Genomic DNA, 24,766 nt, shown 5'->3' on the forward strand with positions numbered 1-24,766 from the left:
CCAGCCAGGTCCCCATGGCTGCCAGTGGCTGTGGTAGTGGGCAGGGGCTCACCTTTCAGGGACAGGTGCTATTGGATTTGCTGCAGGGAAGCCAAGCCTGGGAGATTGGGTTACAAACACCTGGGCAACAAAGACCTCTGAAATCTAAGCCCAGGAATGGTCATTAACCATCAGCCTGTGCTTCACTAACAGAAGGAACCGTCCCTGTGAGGCCAAGGAGCTCTGGGCTCCACCGTGGGCAGAGGCCTTGGATGTCATCTGGACCTGGGCAGCAGCAGCAGGGTCTTCCACAGCCTGGGCCACCCTTCACAGCCAAGAAGATTCGGGCAGATGTCAGCCAGCAGAGACCCTGTGGCGCTCCAGCCCGCACATCCCCAGGTGCTCCAGGCTGTGGGACAGCTGTGACAGGAGTGGGAGGGCATGGTGGGGTGGCAGGGCTGGGACTGGTGCAGGCTGGCTGTGCCCATGCACGGGGTGGTGCTCCCACCTGGAGCCTGCGGATGATGTGTCTGTGACCTGCCCCGTCCTTCCCTGTGGGGCTGCAGGCTCTGCTGTTGGAGGCTGAGTTACCAATGCTCAGCATCAGGCTGGGGACACCCCAGCACCCCATGGGGACACCTGCAAGGTGCATGACCCAGGGGAGGTGACAACACCGGGGAAGTGCCAGACTCTGTCCCCACAGCTGCCTGTAGTCCAGCAGCAATGTCCCAGCACTGGCACAGAGGGTGCTACAGATTGAAGAGGGGAGCATGGTAGGGGGACAGATCCTGGGCCCAGGATCCTGGAGGAGAAAAGCCCATCCTGGAGGCAGGGCAGGATGGCCAGGACACCCGGCAGCATTCCTTTGGGGAGCAGGAGTGGGGAGCAGCTCCCACTGCAGGCAGGAGAAGGCAGGGAGGCAGGCAGTGCTCTCCCATGCTGCCTCCTCACCAGCAGCCCTCAGGTCAAGTTTCCAGCACCCCTTGGAGAAAGAACTGGGGGCTTTGGAAATGAAGATCCCCACAGAGTCACGGGGCTCTGCAGAAGGGCTCACCCCATGACGCTGGTGCCTGCAAAGCGAAGAAGCAGCTCCAGCAGTGCAGCACCTCTGGGGCACATATCCTAACCCAGGATCCTGGTCCAGCCCTGCCGCATGCTTCCTGAGACAGTGCACATAGGCTGCGTATGCCCGTGGGTCCCCAGGCAAGAAATGGCACCCCATGGCAGAGTTTTGCCCTCCCTGCCAGGCTGGTGGCAAGCACAGGCCGGTGGGGCCAGTTTGGGGCAGGGCTGTGCCAGGGACATCGGTTTTGGTCAAACCCATTGGCCCAGGTGGAGCAAGGGCCGTGTGCCCTGGGCAGACCAGGATCCAACTGTGTGGGGTAACCTGGCATGCCAGGGTACCACCATGCCTGCCTATGCTGGGGTACAGCTCCTGGGTGCTGGCAGCCAGGCCAGAGCTGGCTCCTGGTGGGCTCAGAATGCTCCCTCCAGGGCTGTGTGCCCAGGGCCGTGCAGGCAGCTGGGGCTGGGGCTGTCCCAAAGCTGCCAAGCTGTCCTTCTTCCACTCAACACAGTACTGGCCTGGCTCACCTGCCACAGGGACAGGAATAGTGCAGTCTCATAGGAAGCTTTGCCAAAAATCTTATATGGGTGAGAAGAATGGGCTTGGTTCTGTGCACAGCTGGGAGTACCCCTGGCACTGCTCAGAGGCAGTGACCTCTCTGGCTGCCTCTCCTACTCCACACACAAACACATACGCATCCTGCCTGCCCTCCTGCCTCACTCCAGCCCCTGCCCAGCCCCTGCCCATCAGCCCTCATGTCCCTCCCTGATGCCATCAGAGCTGTGTCCCATTAAGGGGCTTGGCCAGCTGCCCTTGGCCACTTCTGCCCATTGCTGGGCACCCCAGCTCAGCCCAGGCAGGGCTTGGGGCAGGAGAGCCCTTGGTGACAGGGGCTGTGCCATGCTGACCCCAAGGGCACCATGAGCCCTGCCAAAAACCCATCTGGATCCAGGAACAGGGAATCATAGAACCGTTAAGGTTGGGAAATACCTTTAAAATAATCGAGTCCAATGTCAGCCCAGCACCACCACCATGTTCACCACTAACCCATGTCCCCAAGTGCCACATCCACACATTTCTGGAACATTTCCAGGGATGGTGACTCTAGCACTGCCCTGAGCAGCCTGTGCCAAGGCTTTGTTACCCTTTCAGCGAAAAATTTTTAACTAATATCCAACCTATCCCCTGGCACAACCTGAAGCCGTTTCCTCTTGTCCTGTCACTTCTTACTTGGGAAAAGGGACCAACTTTCACCTCATTACAGCTCCTTTCAGGAAGTTGTGTGGAGCGATAAGGTCTCCCCTCCGGGAAGGCAGATCTACAATCAGCAGCGACACACGTGGATGGGAAACGTGTTTTCCTGTTCCCAGGACTCATTCCCGGGCGCTGCAAGGACCTTCGGCACCGCGGGGTAGGGAGCGGCACTCTCAGGGCGAGCAAAGTTCTGCCTGGGATGAGGCAGAGCCCTGCGCCGCCAGGTACGCTCCAGAGGGAGGAGGTGGCAGTCACCCAGCACAGCACAACCCTCCGCAACCCCGGGCACCTTGGGAAGGTGAACGCAGCCGGGGAGCACCCATGGGACTCTGTACGCAGCTGCCCGGGTCATCAGAGCCCTGGCGAGGTCTGGGGCTGCAGCCTGCACCCTCCCCTGCTCACCCCCCCCCCCCTTTCCTGCTGCTCCAGCTTAATCATTGCCCGGCTGTCTGGCAGGCAGTGCCGGCCGCTGCTGCCGTGTTTGCCATCGCCTCGGGGCTGGGCAGAGCGAGGGGCAGCGGTGACACACGGCAGATGTGGCAGAGCAGGGGCAGCGGTGACACACGGCAGATGTGGCAGAGCAGGGGCAGCGGTGACACACGGCAGATGTGGCACCGTGCCCCGTCCTGCCCCGTCCTGCCCTGCCCTGCCCGAGCCCCCGGCCCCCCGCTCCCACGGGCCGCTATCGCCCTGGGCTGTGCCCGAGGCACCGCACACCCTTGGGGACAGTCTTCCGTCCCCAAGCCGAGCGCGTCCCGCAGATCCCCGGGCAGCCCCTGCCTTGCGGGCTCCGGCGGTGACGTGTCCGTCCCCTGCCCCGCCGCACCGCACAGGGCAGGGCTGGTGGCGGGGACACCAAAGCAAACAAAGGGTGGATCTGCCCGTCCCCACAGCAGCGGTCTGGGCAGGGAGAACAAGAGAGCTCCTTGTGCAGGATGGACACCGTGAGGCTGTGTCCCTGCCAGCCTGCCCTGTGAACCGCACACTCCCGGCCACCCAGCGCCCTGGGACCTCGGCCAGGCAGGGGGGTCGGGACGGGGGAGCCAAACTGACAAGCCACAGCCACCCCAGCCCAGAATATACCAGGGGGAGGTGAGATTTCAAGAGTGATGGGCTTCCAGGCAGTGGTGAGCTTCCAGGTATTGTGGGCTTCCAGTGGGATCTGTGTGGTGGCATCCAAGCAATGCTGGGCACCCAGTGCTTGTGGGGCCTCAGTGCAGGTTGATTCCAAGCAGTGGCGAATTCCAGGCCATGGTAGGCTCCCATTGCTGATGGACTCCTGGGGGTCACAGTCAGCCCGGGCAGTGCCCCAAAGCCCACCCAGCTGGCCCAGCCAGGAACTTCCCTTTGCAAGGCCCTTCCTCAGCCTCTCCCAAAGATTCACAAAGTCTTTCCAGACAGGACAGTCATCCAGCTTGGCAGGGCTGGCTGAGCACCAGCCAATGTCCCCAGACAGGCAGGAGCAGCCTGTACTGGGAACGCCTGGGCACTGCTGGACACAGCCTGGCATAGTTGGACCCAGGCTGGCAGCAGGGTACCAGGCAGCAGCCAAAGAGTTCAGCGTGAGCTGCTGCTGCCATGAGTCAGCAGGGCAACAGTTAAGCCTGGTTTGGAGGCTTTAGCACTGCCCATACACACCCACCAGGGAAAGCAAGAAGTGACACGGGAATTCCAGAAAAGCCTGGGTGGAGGAAAGAGGCACACCATGGCAGGGCAGGAGAGGACTGTAATTTTATTTGAAGCTCTCTGAAGTCATCTGCAAACATAGGCACTCCTCCCAAGGCTCGGCTCTCGCGGAGCAGACAGTTCTGCAGCAGCCTCGGAGCAGCTGCTGCCCAGCAGAGCAGCTGGCCCTGGGCTGCCAGTGCCAGGGAAGGCTGCCAGCTGCACGGAGGGACGTCAACACCACAGCGGGACATCAGCACAACAGCGGGCTTGTTCCAGGTCGATGGCAACAGCCCCAGCCAAAAGACCGGCCTGGAGGCACCCCTGCACACTGGCAAAAGCCAGCAGGCTCCTCCTGCCTTCCTCCAAGCCCAGGGAGTTGCAAAAGGTGAATGCTGGGCCTCTGCATCCCCAGTAAGGTGCCCAAGTGCTGCCCCACTGCTGGAGTTGGGTCAGCCCTCTGCACTGGACCTACCTCTGGGATGCAGATGGGACAAGAGGTTGTGCCCAGCACCTCGCAAGCCTGGCAGAAGGAACAGAATGGGGCTGGGGGTTTCCTGGCACTGGCCACATCCATGCTGTGCCATCAGGTGCTGCCCTGCAGCATGGCCCAGCACTCAGCCATGCTTTGGCTGTCTGTCTTTCCTGTCTCCATCCCTCTATCCCATGGGCAGTGTGGTGAGGAGGAGCAGGACCCAGATCGTGTTTAGTGCAGGGTGCCAGCAGCATCCCCATGATGCTGTGGGAGGGGGGAACGACTCACTTCTTGGGACGTGGGTCCCTGTGCCAGCTGGAGGCTTGTTCTTGGCTCCTCTCCACTGCTCCAAGACAGTGACAATGATGTCCTCCTCTCCCATGCACACAGGCTGCCAGCATCCAAATCTACCCATGAGCAGGTGGACACTGCCCACACCTTCCCAGGGTGGAGGTTTCCCAGCATGGGGAGACTGGCAGGGGCTCTGTGCAGCATTGCAGGCTCATGGTGCTGCCCTGTCTCCAGTGTAGTCACTTCGTGGTGTCATCTGTCCTGGCACACATCATCCTCAGAGTTCCCAGGCCCCATGGCCCACCTGGAAGGTGTCCACCACCAGCACATCTTGCTGCAGAGGTCACAGGTAAAAAGTAATGTCAGTCCAGCCAGTGCCAGCTCTGCCAGCTGCCAGTGCAGCTTTCCAGAGTGCCCAGGCCAGCAGCCATGTCCCTGTGGGGTCACTTGGCGCCATCCCATGGTCAGCACATCCCATGTGTGCAGGAAGGGCCCTTAGGAGATGACACAGCAGCACTTTGGGCACCAGGAGCAGCACCTGCAGCAGCCACATCGCCTGTCAGCCCCCTGCTCCTGGCCCTTGGGTGGTTTGTCCAGGGTCACAGTGTAGAAGGAGGCAGATGAGTCCCCATTGGGCATCCTCAGGCTGGCATAGGGGTTGTAGGGACGGGACCAGGACTTGTCCGTGGAGATGGTTGGGCTGCTCCAGCCATTAGCAAGGTCTGTCTGCTCCTCTGTGCCGTAGGAGGGCACGGCTGCAGAGTTGGTGATGATGGTGGGCTCATCTCGCAGGTAGCGAGTGATGAAGCTGTGCTGGAACTGTTCCCGTGGGATGTTGACACTGGCGTAGGGGTTCTGCACAGTGAGTCCACGATCCATCTCACCGCCCCGTGTCAGCACACGTGGCCTGTCTGGCTTTGCCTACCCCCTGCGGGACAGAGCTCCTGTCACTGCGGGGTGTGGGGGGTGTCAGTGCTGGCTGTTCTCACAGCAGCAACACCTGGCAGACCCCATTGGTTTGGGCGCAGAGTACAGAGCTGTGCTCCCCACTCCCTGCCCAAGGGACCCCCACAAAGTACACGTGGACCCACCAAAGCAGGAGCAGGGGTGCAGGGGGTGATCCAGGCTCTGGGGGGCAGGAAGGGGAGCTGAGTGGGACACAGAGTGCAGGTGGGGCAGTGGGGTGGGATAGGGATTTCTAGGGGGACACAGAGCAGGAGGGAAAGAAGTGGGGAGAGGAGCGGGATGAAAGGGGGTGCAGGGCTGTGGAGAGGCAGAGGGAAGATGGGATAGGACAAGGGCGGTTGGGATAGGGATTGAGAACGGGGCAGGCGGTGGGAGATGGGAAATCGGTACGGGGTGCGCAAAGGAAGAAGCGGGGCAGGCAGAGGAAGGGGCGCAGGGGGGAGCAGGCAGGACACGGGCAGGGTGGGATCCTCCCGGTACTCACCGAGTGCGGCTCCGGCCGCTGCGGGGCCGCTCTGCCCCGGCTGCGCTTCCTCCTGCATGCACCGCCCCGAGCGGCGCCGCCCCGAGCGACCGACAGACAGACGGTCCCGACCGACACACATACAGACAGACCGGCCCCGAGAGACGGGGCAAGAACACCCCACACCCAGCACCTACCGCCCGGCACCCACCCATCGCCCAGCCCCAGCGCCAACCGAGCAGCCCAGCCCACTGGACATTGCCCCAAGGCAAGGGCCACAAGGAACTGGACAACGGGCACTTGGCACTGGGGTCCTGGTAGTGGACAGGGACACCGTTCAGGAGGCACTGGGACCAGAACCGGACAGGGACACTTGGCACTGGACAGGGGAATGGAGCAATGGGAGGTGGGCACTGGCCAGAGGCACTGGGCACCAGGCAAGGCCAAAAGTACCGAGGCACCAAACCAGCATCAGCCACTGGTACCAGGAACTGGGCACCAGCAGTGGATAGCAGCACCAGCATGGACACTGGCACCAGCACCACGCAGTGCACAGTGAACACCACACAGTAGGCAGTGCTACCATGCACTGTCACCACTGCAGGACTGGGCACTGACACCAGTACAGCCACCAGCACTGTGTGCCATGGACGGGGCACTGAACTCTGAACATTGGCACCAGCACTGGCACCGGCACTGGCACCACACTGGTTCTGGGCAGCAGGCAGGGACTGGGAGGGGAGCACTGCACTCCGCAGGTCTGTGGGAACCAGCAAAGCCTGTGCACCAGGTGCTGGGTAGAGGGCACTGAGCATTGTGCTCATGTCCTGAGCGCTGGGCTCAGGACGGATACCAGGGGATGGCAGGTCTGCATCCTCTGGCAGCCCCCAGGCCCCCCTGCCGGGCTCTGCCTGCCCCATGAGCACCCAGGTCTCTGCAGCCCAGGGTCCCACACCCCCTGCCTGGCTGTGCTTGACCTGTCCAGCCCTGAGACCCTAGTGCCAGGGCTCTGCTGGGATCCTCGCCCCTGCAGCACAACTTGGCTGTAGTGTGGCCTTGTGCCCTCCAACAGGACCTTTTCCGGGGGGGGTTGGGGGTTTCCAGGGCACTGCTGGATGGTGACACACATGAGGCTGGATGGAGTGAGGATGTGGCTGTGCCAGGGCAAGGGGAGGAGTGCTGGCACCCGTGCCAGTCCCTGGCACCAGAAGTGCTGCAGTAGAAAAGTCATAAATATTCAGCACGCTCTACCCTCCTCCATCCATGTCCCTGCCATGTGACCGTGCTGGGATGTCCTCAGCCACTGTCACTCTTCCCACCCCCAAGGCCCCCAAAGTGGCTTGTGCAGAGCCCCAACACCTTCCCACAAGCAGTTCCATGCAGAACCTGTCCCTCCCTTGAGCCTCAGGGATGATGGAACAGCATGCTCCCGGACAGGCTGGGGACAAATACGTCCAATTGCAGTTGAATCCTCCTGGGAGTGAATTACATTTCCCCCACACTTTCAAAAGGGAAAAGTCACTTCCTTCTGGCCGTCCTTCTGACAAGAGAAAATACTTCTCACCTGTCCTGAGGAGCAGAGGCTGCCCAGGCCAGCCCCTTGGTACTCATGGAACAAACAGAAGAGCTTCAGAGGGACATGGGAGCCTGCCTGCCCCTGCCAGCACTGCTCCTGGGATGAAGCTGCCCGCACTGGCTGCAAATCTCCAGCTCCCCTGCCTTTCCTGTGTGACTGATCCCTCTGTCCCCAAGCCTGCTGGGCTGGCAGTTCCCAGAGTGTGGGTTCCCTGCAAGGAGATTCAGCGACCTTCCAGATGGTGGAGGGAAAGGAAGAGGGAGGCCTGGGATTTTTTGGGGGGAGGAGCTGACCCTCGTCTGACCAGTTCTAGCATCGAGAGAGGGGCCTAATGCACTTATGTGCCTCAATTTCCCTTCCGAGGACTGAGAGTGGGGGTGCAGTGGAGCATGTGTTGTGGCAAATCAGCATCACAGCACACAGCTCTCAGGTTTGAAAGCTGCAGAACTCTTGCACAGACCCCCTCAGGGGTTTTCTGCCACTGCAGGGTCACCTGGAAGAGAGCCACCAGCAGCCCCTGTCCCTTCACTGGGCCTCGCTGCTGCCCAGTTTTCCCATCTTGACCTATTTCCCTATTTCCTATTTTTTGAGAGGAAAGCTCATCGATTTGACTAAGTAGGAATAGAAAAAGAGGCATTCTCCGCCGAGGTGTGCTGCGGTAACCCCAGCCCTGCCTGCCCTGCTTGCACAGGGGATGTCGCTGTGGCTCTCTCCAGCAGCACTTTCCCCTTCCTGGCAGAGTCTCAGGAGTGGCTGCGTTTGTCTGGTAGCCCCAGATTTCCAGGCGCAGCCCTGTTCCTGAGCAGCTGTGCTTGCAGGGAGCTGTCAGGCTGCACGTCAGGCACAGCCCGCGTCTGGGGGATCCTGAGACCCTGCAGCCCCCGTGTCCTGAGCACCTTCCCTCTCCCAAAGGGGCCACCACATGAAGGTCACCTCATAGAATTTCGGACATTTTCGGATGGGGACGTCTCACACGCTGCTGCCCGGGGCTGCAGACCCCACCTGGCCGCTCGGAGCAGAGTGTCAGCCGGGATCTGAGATGCCTCCATGCTGGGGATGTCTCTCAGTTCTCTCAGCATGCAGCCGCGGCAGCTCCCGTCTCACAGGCATCTCCTGGATACTCATTCCCTGCATGACAGATCTGTGGCAGCCCCAGATGAGGAGAGGTCTCACCAACCAGGAGCAGCAACCCCGAATCCGGAGCCTGAAGTTCAAACATTTCATTTCTTGCCAAGAAATTCTCCAAATCTAGCTCCAAGGGCCACATCCAGAAATCATGTGTTGATCCTTGGAGAGTTTATAGACGATGGAGGATCCTCAGGTGAAGTTGCTGTGCCAAAGCTCAGGCTTCTGTTTTGGAATTGTCCCATGTGGGATTCTGCAAACTGAGAGCTGGCAGGTGCTGCAGAGCAGTGCCCTCCTGAGTAAATGGAGGAACTGAACTAATGTGAGGCTCTTCGTGGCTTAAAACCAGCCTAATTTCCTACAACTGTTTGCAGGGGGAAAAGAAATAAACAGAAAAAACAAAAAACAAACAAACAAACAAACAAAAAAAAGCTCAGTGCCCACCCAGGAGGAAAGTGCAGGCTCAGGAATTCCTCAATCCATGAGTTCTGGTCTCCTCCCAGCCATACGACGGCAGGGCACCCACAGCCTGTGTGACCCAGCACAAGATGTTGGGAGGTTTTACAGGACACCAAAAACTGCAGGGATCCCCTGGGATGCCTCAGCTCACTGGTGCTTAACACACAGCAAAAGGTACTTTTATTTTGTTTGAAGCAAACCAACAACAACCCACACCCCCCCCAAAAAAAAAAAATAAAACAAACAAACAAAAAAAACCCCAACAACAACAAAAAACCCAAACAAACAGGAAAGGAAAGCCGCAGGCTCGTCCTGTTCCTGGGCCTCTTTCTGCTGGGGACAGGTATTTGCGTGGCATCCCAGACGTGGAGCTTTCCTAGCTCCAGCTCCTCCCAGGGCTCTCCCAGACACCAGGAATGAAAAACTCCTGAAGCGATGTCGTTTGTAAACATTTTCCTGGGCGGTGCAGTGCCTGTCGCAGGCACAGGAGGGTGGTGATGCTCTTTGCAGCCCGTCAGTGCCGGAGGATGATGAAGGGCGACCCTTCCCAGAGAGAAAGGTTTCACCACCCGCGGAGGGGGCAGCTCATCAAACCTTGCGCGGACTGAAGGCTTCGCTGAAGTTCAGGAGAGCCTGTGGGTGGCCAGTGTGAAGAAAGGACACGGGGAGGGGTTGGGCCAGTGCAGGGATGAGAAGGCAACCCCGAAATTCAGGCTGTGTGAAATACACGTGGGATGATTCCCTTCAGGACATTGCAAGTCTCCTGCCGTGGAGCACATCGGTGCGAGGTTTCCTTCAAGGCTTTTACCTGAATGCTCAGCTGCCTCCTCCTTAAAATCAGAGTGAGGCCTGGGGGTACGGAAGGAGAGATCCCAGGGAGTGGGAGGCACCAGTGAAGTGAACATCCCATGAGGGGAACCCCATGGGTCAGTGTCACCAGCACCAGGGCTCAGCTGTCACCCAGTGAGGGGGGGGCTGTGGGTATGAGGGTGCCGTGGAGAGGATCCCACTGGTGCAGATCTGAGGGGCAATATAGGGAGCACAGAACAGGACCCAGGAATAAAGCTCCCCGAGACAGGGGGCTTGGGGCTCATGGAAGCTGCAGGATTTGGTGCTCTGTGCCCCTCACTACTCCCCGGGGGTGGGGAACTCCAGCACAAAATCCAGCCTGTGTCCCCAGGCCTGTGCTCAGCATTCCATGTGCAGAGACCCTGCCCCACTTGTCTCCACATCTGCCCAGGGCAAGCAAGGAGTTTCCACAGCTCTTGGTTCCCTCTCAGGTAAAGTAATGTGTCCCAAAGGATGGCAGCAGCTTTCAAAGCCCAAATGAACCCTGGAAGTGACCTGCCTAAGCTGCTGGGTGGGAGAGATTTCCTGTGGAGCCAGAATGTGTCCCATCCCTGGGTGCACACACTAGGCTGTCCTGGCCCCGGCACCCATCATCCAGCAGGCCAGGTCTCTCCATGCCAGCTCCAAGCACTCAGCTCTGTGTGGAGGGGCAGCACAGGCTCCTCTGCAGAGGCTCCCGAGGCCCTGCTGCTCACCCTGCTGCACAGCACAGCCCCAAAAGGGCTGGCAGATCCCAGAGCATCCCTTGCAAGTGCCATTCTGCTCACACTGCACTCTCCTGATGTGACATCCCAGCCACCCTGTAGGCTCACGGGTGGGGACAGGGATGCACAGCTGGAGCACACGTGCTCGTGCCCCTGCCCAGCCCTCCTGGTGCCCACGGGGACAGGGACGCTTCAGAGGCTCATCCACAGTGGCTGGTGTGCCAGGGTTGCTCGGAGCCTGTGCTCCTGCCAGATATCTGTATGGGGATGATGAGCTGCAGAGCCCAAAGCATTTCCAGATTAATTCCAGACTCTTCCCTTGGCAGGGAGATGCTGCATTCCTCAGGGATGATGAGTTGGATCTAACACATAACCCAGTGTCCAGGCTGGCACGGCCACACCAACATCACAGGAGTGTTCCGGCGCCTGGCCCACCACTGGCCTCTCCCCGGGCTGCAGGAACCAGAGAGGAGCCGGTTTCCTTATCGCCCTCCTGCAGCCCCCCTCCGTCCCTCTCCCCTGCGGCTCCCAGCCTGGCCGCCCCCAGGTCACGCCAGGGCTTGGCAGCGGTGTAGGGGAAACGAGCATTGTGGCTGCCCACTGCGGCCCGGCTGGAGAAGAAAGCAAGGATTTCCTGGCCTGGAGCAAATCCTTCCCGTCTCCTCCCAGGTGCTGAGAGCCTTGGGGCTGAGAGTGGGCTGTTCCAAACAGGCTTTGGACCAGGAGCCAGGGGCTTCCCCTGCATGGAGCTGCTGCTGCTGAATATGCAAGGAAGCAGGAGGCAGCACGGATCTGGGCACTTCTGTTGGCAAAATGTCCCCCTCTGCTCCATCCTACACATAAGAGAAATCCCTGCTCAGGCAGAGCCTTTGGCTGGTACCAAGATGTTCCCCTTCGTGCTCGTGCATTCTCACCCACAATGTGCCATAGGGGCACTGGCAGCTGGGTGACCGTGTGCCATCGCACTGGGACTTTAAGAAGGGTAATTTGCCTATTGCCAAGCTCAGCCCAGCCCCATGACAGGTAGATGCTGTGGAAATGTGTGTCCACAGGCCATAACCTGAAGATCCCTGTGCAAAACCAGACAGCAGCAAACAGCCCGGCATGTCTTCCAAGGCTAAACCTTCACACAGACGCCTGGAAAAGGGGCTGTAAGAGCCCCAGCTGGGACACGGGATTGGGCAGTTCACCTAAACAGGCCGGTTTCTACCTTCTCAAATGCCACTTCTCCTTCCTGCAGATGGAGCAGCCGAGGTGGGGGCAGCTTCTGCTCCCACCCTCGCGGGCTCCTGAGCAGCCTTGTGATCGATGCTGCAGCTTCCACTGTGCCATGACCTTGTGTCGTGACTGCACATGCCCATGTGTTTTTTTTTTTAGGACAAGGGCTGGTTTCCTGCTATATTTCCGTGATTGAAAGTTTTCAGTTCTGAGGATGGCTGTGGCACAAGGGCTGTCACTCATGTCCTGGCCTGGAGCATCCCCAGCACTTTGCCATCCTCTCCTTTGGCCTCTGCCCCAGGGATGGATTAGGGTTGGCACCATCCTGCCCCGGTGAATCCTTGGCCGTGACTACCTGGGGCTGCTCTCCACAAGGGGGACCCGGCAGACCCTGCGCAGCACCCAGCTCCCAGCTAAGCCCTTGGCTCCGGCTGTCTCCCAGTGGAGGTCTGGTTTCTGTCCTGCCGTCTGCTTGTCCTCCCTCGCTCCAAACAGTCCCCGTTTGTTTGGCTCTCGCTGCCGGCTGGAACCGGGGCCGCGTGCCTGGGCCGCCTGTGCACAACGGCTCCTTGTTCACCACCTCCCTTCCCGCTCGCTCCTCGCCTGCTTTAGCAATTCTCCCAATTAGCCGTGCCCTCTCCTTGCTCCCCAGCTGTACTGCGGACCTTCGTCCCTCCTGCTCCGCGCCGGTGGCGGCAGTGCTGCTCTCAGGAAGGGGCGACTCCCGGGCCAGAGGGGTGTGGGCACCGGGGCGATGGCTGCCACCTTCCTGGGTGGGAAAAAGGGCTGTGCAGAATCCAGGTGGTTGTGATCCATGCAGAATCCCAGGTCTCACCAATCCTCTTTGGCACCTGAGGAGGGTGAGGAACCTGTGCCAAACCTGCAGCTCCCGGGGTGCCACACTGGCATCTGCCTATGCTCCTTCGCATCGTCTGGTGGGTGCTGCTCTTCCTGCCCCAGCCGTCCGGGGTGCCACCCCTGCCTCTCTCCCCGGGGCACTGGAGGGGCCTTACCACAGCAGTTTCTGGCAGTGCCCTGCTCCAGGGCCACCTTCTCCTCTGCCCCCTGAGCCCACGGAGAAGCCAGAGTGCAGTTCCTGGGGAGGTGCTGGGCACAGGAGCATCTCTGCCGTCAGAGCCCAGCGAGAGGAGTAGGATCAGTTATTCCCTTCGTGTATCTTTCGTGCATCTCCCAGACTGGAAAGCCAGGGCAGACAAAGCCCCAGATTCACTGCCCCTGGCCACGCCAGCCCCTGCAATGGTCACAGCAGCGCCAGCCCCCTGACAGCATCCCCGTGCTGCAGCCATGCAGGGACACAGCACCTTGGCAGGGTCATCACCAGGCAAGACCAGCACCGGGGCTTCCACTCCCGGGATGGCTCCGAGCGCCCAGCCCGCGCTGACAGCAGCCCCGGGCTCCCGGGGTTTGATCTTTACCGCTCTAGCCGCGCTGTCTGCTCCCATTTGCGTCTGCCGAAGGAATGATGCGAGCGCCGGGGTGGCGCAGGCTGGCAGTTCCGTGCTGGCACGCAGGCAGCCGCCGGGCAGGCAGCCCCTGCACTGCTGCAGAGCCTCCTCCGCAGCCCTGCCAACCCCAAACCCCGTGTGCAGATCAGGGTCCTGATCAGGGTCCAGAAGCCATGGCCGGGTGAGCCCGGGCAGGTGAGGGGCTCCCAAGGGCCATGTGTTCCTTGCTAGGGGATAGCCCTCAGCCTTGAGCCTGCACTTTCAAAGCAAAACCCTTGAGCCTGCAGCCTCAAAACTGTCCTTTCTTCCCCATCCATGGGGCCATGATGGCTCCAGAGCATCTGGGGTGGCGGGAGCTGTGAATGGTCAGTGCCCTGGAGAGCTTCCCGTTCCCCCCCAAACACAAACATGCCCCCAGCAGACAGGGACATTTCTCATGGTGGTCCAGGTCTCCCTGGTAACCCCTGTCCTGTTCTGGGGACACAGCACAGTCCCAGTGGCACCTGACAGCTCCAGAAGCAGTCTGGACATGCTGGGTCCTCCTCCCCAGCTGGAGCTCTGGTTTCTGTTACATGGAACAGCCTCACGTCCCCATGTCAGTGCTCCACTTGCTTCCTGCACAGGACCACCAGGCTGCTGCAGCCCCCTTGTGCCCAAAGGTCTCCCTTCAGCCAAGGCACTGGGCAAGGAGTCCTCTCTGGAGGGAGCAGAGGGGAAAGACAGGCCTCGAGGTGCCCAGCAACATCCCAGCATAGTAGCACCAGACATATTGGCCCAAGCTCTTGAAGGACTGGAGAAACCAGGGTGATGAAAACGCCAAGGCCAGAAGATGCTGTCAGCCCCAGGGAACATCCCCCAGATCTGGTGCAGTCCCCCTCCCTCCACACCTGCCCGGTGGGGTGCAGCCCCTCCCAGGGCCCCTCTGCCACAGGTCCCATGCTCCCAGCTCCCATCCACGACAAAGCCGGAAGTTCACCAGCTTGCACTCCCCCTTCCCACCTCCCATCCTCAGGCCTGCAAACCACCCCGCTTCCCCCCATTGCTGCTCTCCCACCACACACTCAGACCAAGCATTGGCTCAGCTCCCCGGGCTCCAAGGGCAGCAGCAGCTCCTGCTCTGGCAGACCCCCAGGGCCCCCAGCCTCTGCCAGAGCAGGAGCCGTGCCCAGGGCCAGCTTCCAGCTGTGCACCCACACAACCCCACAGAGAGAAAACAAAATCCTCTGCTCAACACTAAAATTCACACAACTGACCCAGAAATGCAGCTGTGATGCTCCACACAAGAGCATGGGCTGCCCAAGCTGAGCAGAAGGGCCAGCAGGAGACACGGGGATGCTGCCAGCTGCTGAGAGCAGGGATGGGGAAGTGCGTTGTGCCCTCAGGTCCTGTTGGGAGCCCCAGCACAGTCCTACTGAGACCGCAGGATCCCACCACCTGCAAGAACAGCCACAGCCTCGGGCATGGGGCTGTGTCCAGAGCAAGGGGAACAGCAGCCTGGAGCCAGGCAGGACTCGGTGAATCCCACCCACTGCCTTCAGGGAAGTTTTCTTTCAAAAGCTGAAATTACACCGCAAAAACAAACGGCTGCTTCGTTCTGGGCTGCTGTTCGGACCTGTGTCCCAGCTGAGGCAGCACCCGGGAAGGAAGATCAGGACTTCGGGCACCGCGGCACCGTTCCAGGAGCAGCGTGTCCCACCGGGCACCTCGAGGGCACACGCGGCCGCCGCTGCTCCTCCTCCCTGACCCAATTTGCGCCTGGCCGCGGCATCCAGGCGAGCGGCGCTGGCAGGTTGCGAGCGCCGGGCTCTCCCGGGGAGCCAGCACGGCGAACGCTAAATGTCACCGCAATTACAGGGCGCCTGCCGCAGCGCCAGCGTCGGCACCGGGGCTGCTCCACCCGCCCTGCACCCGCCCAGCCCGTGGAGGAGGGCTGGGACAGCGGCTGGATCCCAGCTCTGCCACATGCTCTGCTTTCTTCCGAGCCTCGAATCCCTCGGGCTCTGTTAAACCCGGCATCAGCTGGGCTGCGCGGGCTGAGGGAAGGCTTCTGCAGAGCTGCCCTTTCTATTTCTGGGCCGGCCCTGTCCTGTTTTCCTTGGATACAAGGTGTTTTCTAAAGGAAATGGGTGCTCCTTGCACCTCTGGCCCCTGAAATGCAGCTCTAGGTCTTGTGGTCATCCCTGTCTGGGTCAGCAGTCCCTGGGGAGCGGCAGATCCACCCTGTCATTCTTCAGTAGCACTGCAGGCCTGGGAAGGATTTTCTGACATGGCTGTGCTGCTGTGGGGTCACCAACCAGATGTGAACTTCTCCAGGGACTCTGTGGAACTGTGCCTACCTGGGGCTGGGGAAGATGCAGCCTCAGATGAAAAAGGGGGCTCTGGTGGGAGCAGGGTCCCCACTTGCCCCACAGGGCCTGTGGCTCAGAGTGTGGCCCGTTTGTCGCTCTGGACCTTGTGCAGGGCAGCTTTGAAGGATATCCCACCACCTCTCTGTGCCCTGTTTGACCCTCAAAGAGAAAAAAAGGCTTTTTTCCCCTGTGTAGCTAAAGGGAAATAAATCTGGAATCTCCCATGTCCTAGCTTGTGGCTACGGATCCCCATCCTCTCACTCTCCCCTCAGGAGATAACTGTGAGATAACTTGTGAGATAATTCCTGAGATAACGTGTGAGATAACTAGTGAGATAACAGTTCTCTGTGGACTGCTGACTAAGTTAACAGTCTGAGACTATTAACTGGCAGTTAACTGAACAATGCATCTTCCATGAGTGTTCTTTTCTGGCAGGTGAGCAACCTCAGGTCTGCAGGCAGGGAGTTGGTGGGGAGGGGAATGAAGGTCACCATATCTGAGGAGAGAGGATGTGGTCCCTCTGGCCCTGGACCCTTGACCTCTCCCCAGCCCATGTGCAGCCCCCCTCCTCCTATTTCTTCCTCCTGCTCAGCACCAGCAAGGTGGCCCCCCTCTTCACACCCAGGGTTCATAGAAGTGGCCATAGTATTAATCACTAGTAGTAAAAATATTGATTAAACTCCTTGGAACCTGTTTGGGCTTTAAGAATATCTGTAACCTTCAAGCTGATCAGAGTGGGCATCTCAAGGTTTGTGTGTGGCTTTGGACACTTTGGGGGTGTTCTGATCATCGCTTCTCTCATGGTGAGGTCTCTGTAGACAGCTGCAAGCCTAGAAACCAGCCCATGAAAGCCCCCACCTTGGCATTAGGATTGTACTGCAAGAGCATTGGTGGTCAGGTCCTGACCACCAGCAACCAACCCACACACTGCTTTAAACAGCAACCAGGGAACAGCTCTGCAGCAGCTGGGGCATCCCTCAGCTACCAGCTGGCAACGAAAAACTCTGCTGCTTTCTTGGCAGATATTTCAGTAGCATCCCTCCAAAAGGGTGTTTGCTCTGCCTGGGCAAGCTTCACAGACAGATCCTCTGGTGGTTTTGGTGGAGCACTGTGGCCGATGAGAGCTGCCCTGCTTTCCTCTTCTGTTGGGGTCTGTGCTGGGCTGTTGTGGCCACCTCAGCCAAGCCTGGAGGGTCTCAGCTTGGGATGATGCTGATTGTCCCACTTGGAGTCCCTTCTCCTGGTGCTCTATCCTGGGAAGGAGAGGCAGTCCTAAGGGGATGGAGCCCAGAGGATGAAAACACAGCATGTGGGTGCCACATCCATCCCTCCCAGCCAGGCCAGGCCGGGCTGTCCCTGAGGCCCTGAGCAGCCAGGCAGGGACAGACTTGCAGAGAAAGCTGCTCTCTGCAAAGCTGGGGATGAGCTCATGTTTTTGTGGGTGAATTGTCTGTGTGATGAGTGATTCACCAGAGCAAAACAAGATCGGTGTGAGAAACAGGCAGGATTTTGGGAAGAGCTTTGGATGTGTGCAGGACCCGGACAAGCGAACTTGGTGATGAGAGCAGCAAGGAGCAAAGAAAGGTGGCCTGAGGTGCTGCCACCAGGAGCACAGGCAGCATGGATGGGGGTTTGGCAAAAAAACACAGAAAGGTCTGGCACACACAGAGCTGTCATCTTGTCCAGGTGAGGTGGAAAGAAAAGCCTCAGGTGCCATCACAGCACAAGGCTGGCACCAAGTGAGAGCTGAGCCATCTTCTCACAAAAGGTCCTTCCCACAAGTGCTAGAAATCCAGAAGAGCAATAAAATCCTGAGCAAACTGCTGGATAGCTGAGCAGGTGATGGCTGATGGTGAGGAAGAAATTTAGGGCAGAATTATCTTCTGACTTCACCATTCATCTCAGTAAAGCCTGGTCAGCAGTGTTACAGCTCCCAACACATTTACAGAGCAAAGGTTTTGAACTGGTCCAGTGAAGACACTGGACAGGAACTAGTTTTGAAGAATGAAGCTGTGGTTTCACACAAGCTGAATTATAATAAATAACCTCCTGATTACAAACAGAAAACCTTGTTCATCTGGGACAAATTAAGGGAATCCACTTTCAAAGCTGCTCCTGCATGTCTGTCCAAGGAGAGCTGGACCTGAGGACAGCAGGTACAACTGAGCTGAGGAGCAACCTCTGAACCCAAAGGTGTGCTTGGCCTCTTGACAAGGTGTCTGATAATGATGAAACACATCAGTGCTGCTTGTAAAACCCAGGAGAACACCCATATCCCATAAGCACAACTCAGAAGGATTCTGAAGATATCCACATGCAGCCAAAATATGTACATTTATGATAACACTCAGTGCAATAGGTTTTTATAAAAGATTATGCAACATGTATGTTTATATGCCACAGTTAGGTGTTAAACCAGGAGTAAGAGACAAGTCTCAAAGGCAGAGGCGGCCATGGGGGTGAGGTTTGGTAGGGTCATCACTCAAGTCTGAGCCACACAAGCCCAGACAGAGATTGAAGGTCTGGGTTTTGAAGGATGAGATTGTTTCAGCTTGAGTAGAAAGCAGAGATCTTAGCGGACCAACTCAGCAGAGGAAAGGGAAAGCTCTGCATTGAACATGTGAAGAAGAGGCAGAGCCATTGGGGCAACAAGAAGATCCCAGCACCTTGGCACAAACACACTTCTTATTCAGCAGAAAAGATGCCCAATGTAATTTATGATTATTTTTAAATAGAGCTGTTGCTTAACTCACAGAATAGCAGCATAATAACACAGTGGTACTGGGTCAGCATGGACATGCCATATGAATTAATAACAGAAAATAGCCTGTGCTCGCTCACTTCCTGCAATTTCCTGTGCTCAGTGAGCTCAGGCGTGAGATCTCAGCTCTTGATATCTGCAGGCACTTAGTAGGGAAGGCAGGAGCACCTGACACAGGGAGGATGGGGAAGATGAAGGGAATCCCTGTTTAGCAGTGTTGGAGTGCCAGGCAGCAGCAGCTTCACACTGATTTTGGCAGGTGAGCCCATCAAAGAATGGCATTCAGAGGGACTAGAGGCATTCAAAAGTCCCTCATCTGGTGAAAGAAACTCGAAGATTAGAAACCAAATCATTGTCAAGAAGCATGGATTTCCAGGTGGAGGTGATGCTGCAGGGTCCCCAGGAAGAGCCACATTCTAGGGTCAGTCTGGCCTGGGAATGAAGCACAGCTGAGCCCTTGGGGTGCCAGGGAATCCTTCTGCCCAAGTGGCTTTGGTCATCTCTTCCAGGTTAGGAAGAGATACACCTGGGTGATATTTTTAGCATCATTGCCTGAAGTGTGGGTGAGAAGATCATCTATGGGCTGCATAAGGCCTAGCAGAGCTGTAAGATATGTAGCCTCCAGCTCCTGTGTCTGTCCCACTGGTGGCAGGGCCAGAGGACAGCCATGGTGTGAGGATAATGTGGCTGTGTGGACACAACACAGCTCCAGGACCACGCGGACCCCTTGTTACAGGGGCTGGATCTTTGCTGCATCAGCGCTGGAGGGTCAGCAAGCAGGGCTGGGCAGGGTAATCTTCAGGGAGGGCATAAAAGTCCAGGCAAAATCATGGAGGTATATAAAAAACTGAAAAAACAGCAACGGGCAGCATGAGCAAGGAAACCCCAGCAACACCCAAAGGAACCCAGTGAACTCCCAGCAGCATCCTGCTCTAGCCAGGGCTGGATGGAGTGCTGGAGTGGGTTTGGATTGGAGTGCGCACATGCTTGTGTCGCTGTTCCTGGGGTTGGGGCATGGGAGCTGGAGGGCTCTGTGTGGGGCTGCCTGCTCATTTTGGCCATTTGCCTGTGGGGTCCCCATTCTGCAGGCACCCACAGCAGGGAGAGAAGGCAGCCTGGCCTCTAACATCTGCCAGGGGACATCCATGCCTCTCACATCTGAAGGAGCCAGGAAGCATGGACCAGGAGTCATCTATTCAGGGCACCTTGTGGGGTGTCCCCAGCCTGCAGGGTCCTGTCTGCCTGTGCCACTATGGGGGTCACACCAGCAAGCCCATGGCCATGAGCTCCCCAGTGCTCTACAGGGGCCTGTCAGCACTGCTGGGACCCAGCAGTCGTGTGACCCCCCCTCTCCCCCCACCCAGCATGCTGAGCCCACCGTGTCCCCTGGGACCAGTGTGCCCCTGTCCGCAGGTGCCCGGAGCTTAGCCGGGACTGGGGGGCTGTCAGGGGATCCCCTCTGCTCCCCCAACACCTGGTGGCCATGGATCCCAGGGGACAGAGTGCAGTGCATGGCTGACTTGGCAGTGGGAAAAAACAGTGGTGGAGGAATTCCTGGCTGTCCAACATCTTCCCAGCCCCGCGGGCTGCAGGGGCTGCTGGCAGGGCCCCGCTCCCCGATGCTGCCCCACAACCGCGGCCCCGGAGCCGCTTGCAGCGCGCTGGATGCTGAGTCACCGCGGGCCCCTCGGAACGACCCGCGGGGGCCCGGCCGGCGGCGGCAGGAGGGGGGGCCGCAGGGAGGGCTCGGGAGCGGCTACGGGGATAGGGGGTGTGGGCTAAGAGGGGCTGTGGGGTGAGGAAGCGGGATGTGTGGGACAAGAAGGAATGTGCGGAGAAGGGGGTGTTCGGGGCGGATGAAGGGGCGCGGGGGAGGGAGCGGGGCAAGGGGAATGCGGGGCGGGGAGGGGGCGTGCAGGGAGGTGGGGGTGGGGGTGCGGGGCGGGGAGGGGAGGGGAGGGGGTGTGCTGGGCGTCAGGCGCTGCGGCCGGCGGCCCCCGGCGCTGCTGAGCGAGAGAAATGTGAGGCGGCTGCACCACTGCGGCGGCACTGCGGGCGGCGGCGGGAGCGCGCAACAGCGCCCGCGCCGCCGGGCCCCAGGAACGGCGGGCACGGAGCCTCCGCTGCCTGCCTGCTGCTGTCCGCCGCTGCCTGCACCTGCCGAGGGACACGGGGGGGGCCGGCATCAGCCCCCCGTAGCCTGCGCTGCGGGCCGGGGGTGTTGCATCAGCCCCGCGCCGAGCCGGGGTCCGCGGCCGGGGGCGGCGGGGGGAGCCGGGGGAGGGCACGAAGGATTCCCCCGGAGCGGCAGCGGCGGTACCTGCCGGCTCCCCCGGCCGCCGGTCGCCGCCGAGCATCCGGAGCAGCCCATCGCCGCCAGCCCCGGCCTCAGTGCCCGCTCTCCTCCCCGCGCCGCTGCGGCCGCGGCCGGAGTAGGCGGTGGGGCCGGGAGGAGCGGGGCCGGGGGTGGCCCGGCCGGCCAGGACCATCCCCGTGGAGCCGCGCCTCGGAGCCGCCAGCATCCCCGGGGAGCCGTGCCTGGCCGGGGCAGCGCCGCATCCCTCTGCCTTTCAGATAACCTCCGCTGCTCGGGCCTGCGGAGCCGCACCGGGCACGGAGCGGGGGCTGGCGGCTGAACCGGGACCCCTGCCCGGGGCCAGCGCAGGTAACGGCGGGCAGGGCCGGGGTGGTCACCCTGCGGGTGTGCGGGAGCGCACGTGTGTGTGCGCGGGGCTGCGAGAGTGGGGCAGGGACGTGTGGGGCTGGGGATTGCGGTGGGAGGTTGGGGAGGGGAGGGTGCTGGGGAGGACTGTGTCACCCCCCCAAGTGATGTGAGTGTGGGGTACGGAGGGGGCTGTGTCACCCCCGAAGTGATGGGGATGGCAGGGGGCTGTGTCGCCCCAGGGGCGGTGGGGGTGCGGGGTGCTGCGCCAGGGCTGTACGTGAAGGGGTGTGACAGAACGAGCGTGGGAACGCGGTGACAGTGCGTGGCACTGCTGGCCGCCCGGATCGCCGTGCTCGTGGGCGCTGCGGGTGAGTGTCTGTGTGAGAGTTGCAGGCAGAGCCCCCGAGGCTGCTGTTGTGTGCGGGAGGGGGGGAATATATGCTGCTTGTGGGGCACGGGGTGCAGGATGTGGAGTGTGGGATGTGGGCCCGCAATGGGAAATGAAAGAGGCGACGCCTCCCTCCTCAGGTCAAGATGCTTGCGGGACCCCAGTGCTGCCAGAGCATGGCCCCCAGGACACCCCGACTGGGGCTGGGCAGGCATCCAGCCCACCCTCCCAGCCCTCAGGCATCCGGGGCTGAACCCCCATGGCCTTTCTTCATCCCCAAAGGCTGCTGCTGCAACCAGATGGCCCCCTCGGGCCCCCTCCGCTAGGCCTGGCAGAGCCCGGCAGGAGCAGGCATCCCTATAACAGGATTTGCAGCATGATGGAGGAGAGCGCCTTCACCCTTCTCGGAGAAGAGCCGGGGCTGGTGCAGGGGCTGCTGAGGGAGAAAATGGCCTCGAGCTGGCTACCTGCCCCCCATCTGCTGCCCCTAAACGTGGCCTGGCCTCTCCATCAACCCCGGGACAAGGGCAGGGAACTGGGAAAGGGGGGAGAGGAAGCTGGAGGGAGGGATAATAGCAGGAACAGATCAGGAGCAAGCGATGGAGGTAAAAATAGATCCACTGAGCAGAGGAGGGGCTAAACGTGAGAGAAAACCCTGAGCAGAGGCAGGTCGGTGGAGGAACCCCTTCGGGAGGGGCCCTGCAGCCCAAAGGGGTTCTGGGGGACTTGCCTTCCCACCCTCAGGGCAGAGGGGGGTCCCGGAACCCCGCGCTCGGGCCGCTGAGGGGATGCTTGGGGGGCAAATAGCTGCCTGATCCCACTTCCGCAGGCCAAGCACACGGGCGGATGGACAGGACATGCAGGGCTCGATTGCCAAATCGCCGGGATGCACGAGGGCACGCATCCCAAGGGAGCACTGACAGTAAATCCCGCCGGTAAATCCCTGAAGAGCCTTGGATCCCATCCTCTCTAACTTTTCATTTCCAGCAAGCACGAAGCTGATCTGGGGACAAAGGTACCAGGGACCGAGGGGACAAGGTGTGTGCTGCCCTGGCTGCAGCCAAGGTGAGCTGCCCTCGGGACCGGGATGTGCCCTGAGCCCCTGCCCTGTGGGAGCTGCCGGTGACGGCAAGTGGGAGAGCCGGGAAGTCAGAGCAAAGGAATTTGCAAACACATTCTTCAGCGCCACGAGGATCCCACTGCACGTAAACAGGAATAGAGGTCGGGCTGGGACAAAGTGAGAGCTGCCTCCAATTCTGCAAGACTCCCTGGACTCATCTGCCCTGGGCAGTGCCCAGTGCCACCATCCCCAAATTACTGTTCCCGACCGCAGCTGATCCGCTGTGGGAAGTGGCAGCGAAGGCGAAGAGCAGGGCTGCTGAGTGACTGCCAATGTCACGTTAACATCCCGGCGAGGCTGCAGGGAGTCGGCGCTTTGATCATCCGACCAAGAGCACCTCGAAGCAGGCAGGATGCTACTGTGAGCCCTGCCTTCCGCCCGCCCCAGCCTCGCTCCTGGCACCCTCGGGGCTGGCTGCAGAAGAGGGGCGCGGGGCCCGCTGGCGCTGCCCCGTCTCCCCAGGATGCTCTCCCGCACCAGGTGCTGCTCCCCGTGCTCCTGCTCTGCGGCCAGACCAAGATTGAAAGCTCAGCAGGCTGCCAGCATGTTTTAGCCTCATGCAGGCGTCCCTCAGAGACCCCAGAGCAGTGGACAGTAATGTGAAAACGATACTCATGTCGTGTCTGAAAGGGCAACAGGTCATCATTAAAATGGAGGCGATGAAAATCATCCACCCGGAGAAGTTCTCGGAGCTGCAGGCATCGCAGCCGCGCTACGCGCCCGCCCCGCGCCGCGAGCCGCCCCTCGTGGCCAAGCGCGCGTGGCCCTCCGAGTCCGAGATCATCGTCAACCAGGCGTGCGGGGACATCCCTGCCTTGGATGCCACCCCCGGGCCCCTGCCGCTGCCCCGGACTCCCCCCCTGCCGCGGCGCGAGCGCGGCTACCAGGGCCAGCGTAAGGGCAGCTCCGAGGTCTGCTACCACCGGCAGCCGCCATCGGATGAGGTGATCGTCAACCAGTACGTGCTGCACCCCTCGACGCCCTGCGAGCCCCTGGAGTGCCCCACCTGCGGCCACATGTACAACTTCACCAACAAGCGGCCCCGCATCCTCTCCTGCCTGCACTCGGTGTGCGAGGAGTGCCTGCAGATCCTCTACGAGTCCTGCCCCAAGTACAAGTTCATCTCCTGCCCCACCTGCAAGCGGGAAACCGTCCTCTTCACTGACTACGGGCTGGCGGCGCTGGCCGTCAACACCAGTATCCTGAACAGACTGCCGGCCGAGGCCCTGGCTGCCAACCCCGTCCAGTGGAGCAGCGACACCGACCGCAGCTGCTACCAGACCTTCCGCCAGTACTGCGGGGCCGCCTGCACCTGCCACATCCGGAACCCGCTGTCCTCCTGCACCATCATGTGAGCCCCGCGCCCCGCCAGCTCCTCCGCAGCGGGGCACGGCGGGCGGGACAGCGCGGCCAGCGCCACAGCCAGTCCCCTTCCCCTCTCTGCCAGTGGCACAGCCAGTGAATGCTCTAATACTCACCACGGCCAAGGATGCGGGACTGGTGTCCTTGCCAGCACTCGCGGGGGCCAGTGGGGGTGCTGGGACCTGGCAGCAGCCCCCTACTCACCAGTGGTGGCCGGGGAGAGGGACGCTGCCACGGGGAGCACATCTACCAGCGCATCCAAGGTCCGCAGCTCCCCTGGCCCTGCGGTGGGTGCTCCTGTGGTGCATCGAGCATCTCACCGTGCTCCCTTCCCAGGCGCCTCTCCCTCCTCTCTCCCCGGTTCTCCCAAGAGCAGACGCTGGGTTCTGGCCGGAGTGACACCCTCCACATCGCCCCATGGCCCGCAGCAGCAGCACAAGGAGCCCTGGAGATGCATAGTGCCACACTGAGCCACCCTCCCAGCACAGGAAGTGAGGACAGGTCCCCAGCTGCCCCGTCCACCTCCTCTCTGTAAGTTATTTGCCAAAGCTTTCATCTCAGTGGCC

General features: G+C 60.4%; 2 protein-coding genes across 2 annotated transcripts; one reads left to right on the forward strand and one right to left on the reverse strand.

Moving 5' to 3' along the window:
* Positions 1 to 5,225: 5,225 nt before the first annotated feature.
* Positions 5,226 to 5,609, reverse strand: CYSRT1 (cysteine rich tail 1). The gene has a single exon (XM_062505723.1). It carries the CDS (start codon positions 5,607 to 5,609, stop codon positions 5,226 to 5,228), a length of 384 nt encoding a protein of 127 aa, XP_062361707.1.
* Positions 5,610 to 23,380: 17,771 nt separating this feature from the next.
* Positions 23,381 to 24,193, forward strand: RNF208 (ring finger protein 208). The gene has a single exon (XM_062505952.1). The coding sequence runs from the start codon at positions 23,396 to 23,398 to the stop codon at positions 24,191 to 24,193; it is 798 nt and encodes a 265-aa protein (XP_062361936.1). The 5' UTR covers positions 23,381 to 23,395.
* The last annotated feature ends 573 nt before the right edge of the window (positions 24,194 to 24,766 follow it).

Source organism: Cinclus cinclus, chromosome 19 (assembly GCF_963662255.1).
Source record: "Cinclus cinclus chromosome 19, bCinCin1.1, whole genome shotgun sequence".
NCBI classification, from domain to species: Eukaryota; Metazoa; Chordata; class Aves; order Passeriformes; family Cinclidae; genus Cinclus; species Cinclus cinclus.

What these genes read in the sequence shown, in the direction of transcription:
- CYSRT1 (XM_062505723.1), bottom strand. Translation starts at nt 5,609, where the DNA reads ATGGATCGTGGACTCACTGTGCAGAACCCCTACGCCAGTGTCAACATC.
- RNF208 (XM_062505952.1), top strand. Translation starts at nt 23,396, where the DNA reads ATGCAGGCGTCCCTCAGAGACCCCAGAGCAGTGGACAGTAATGTGAAA.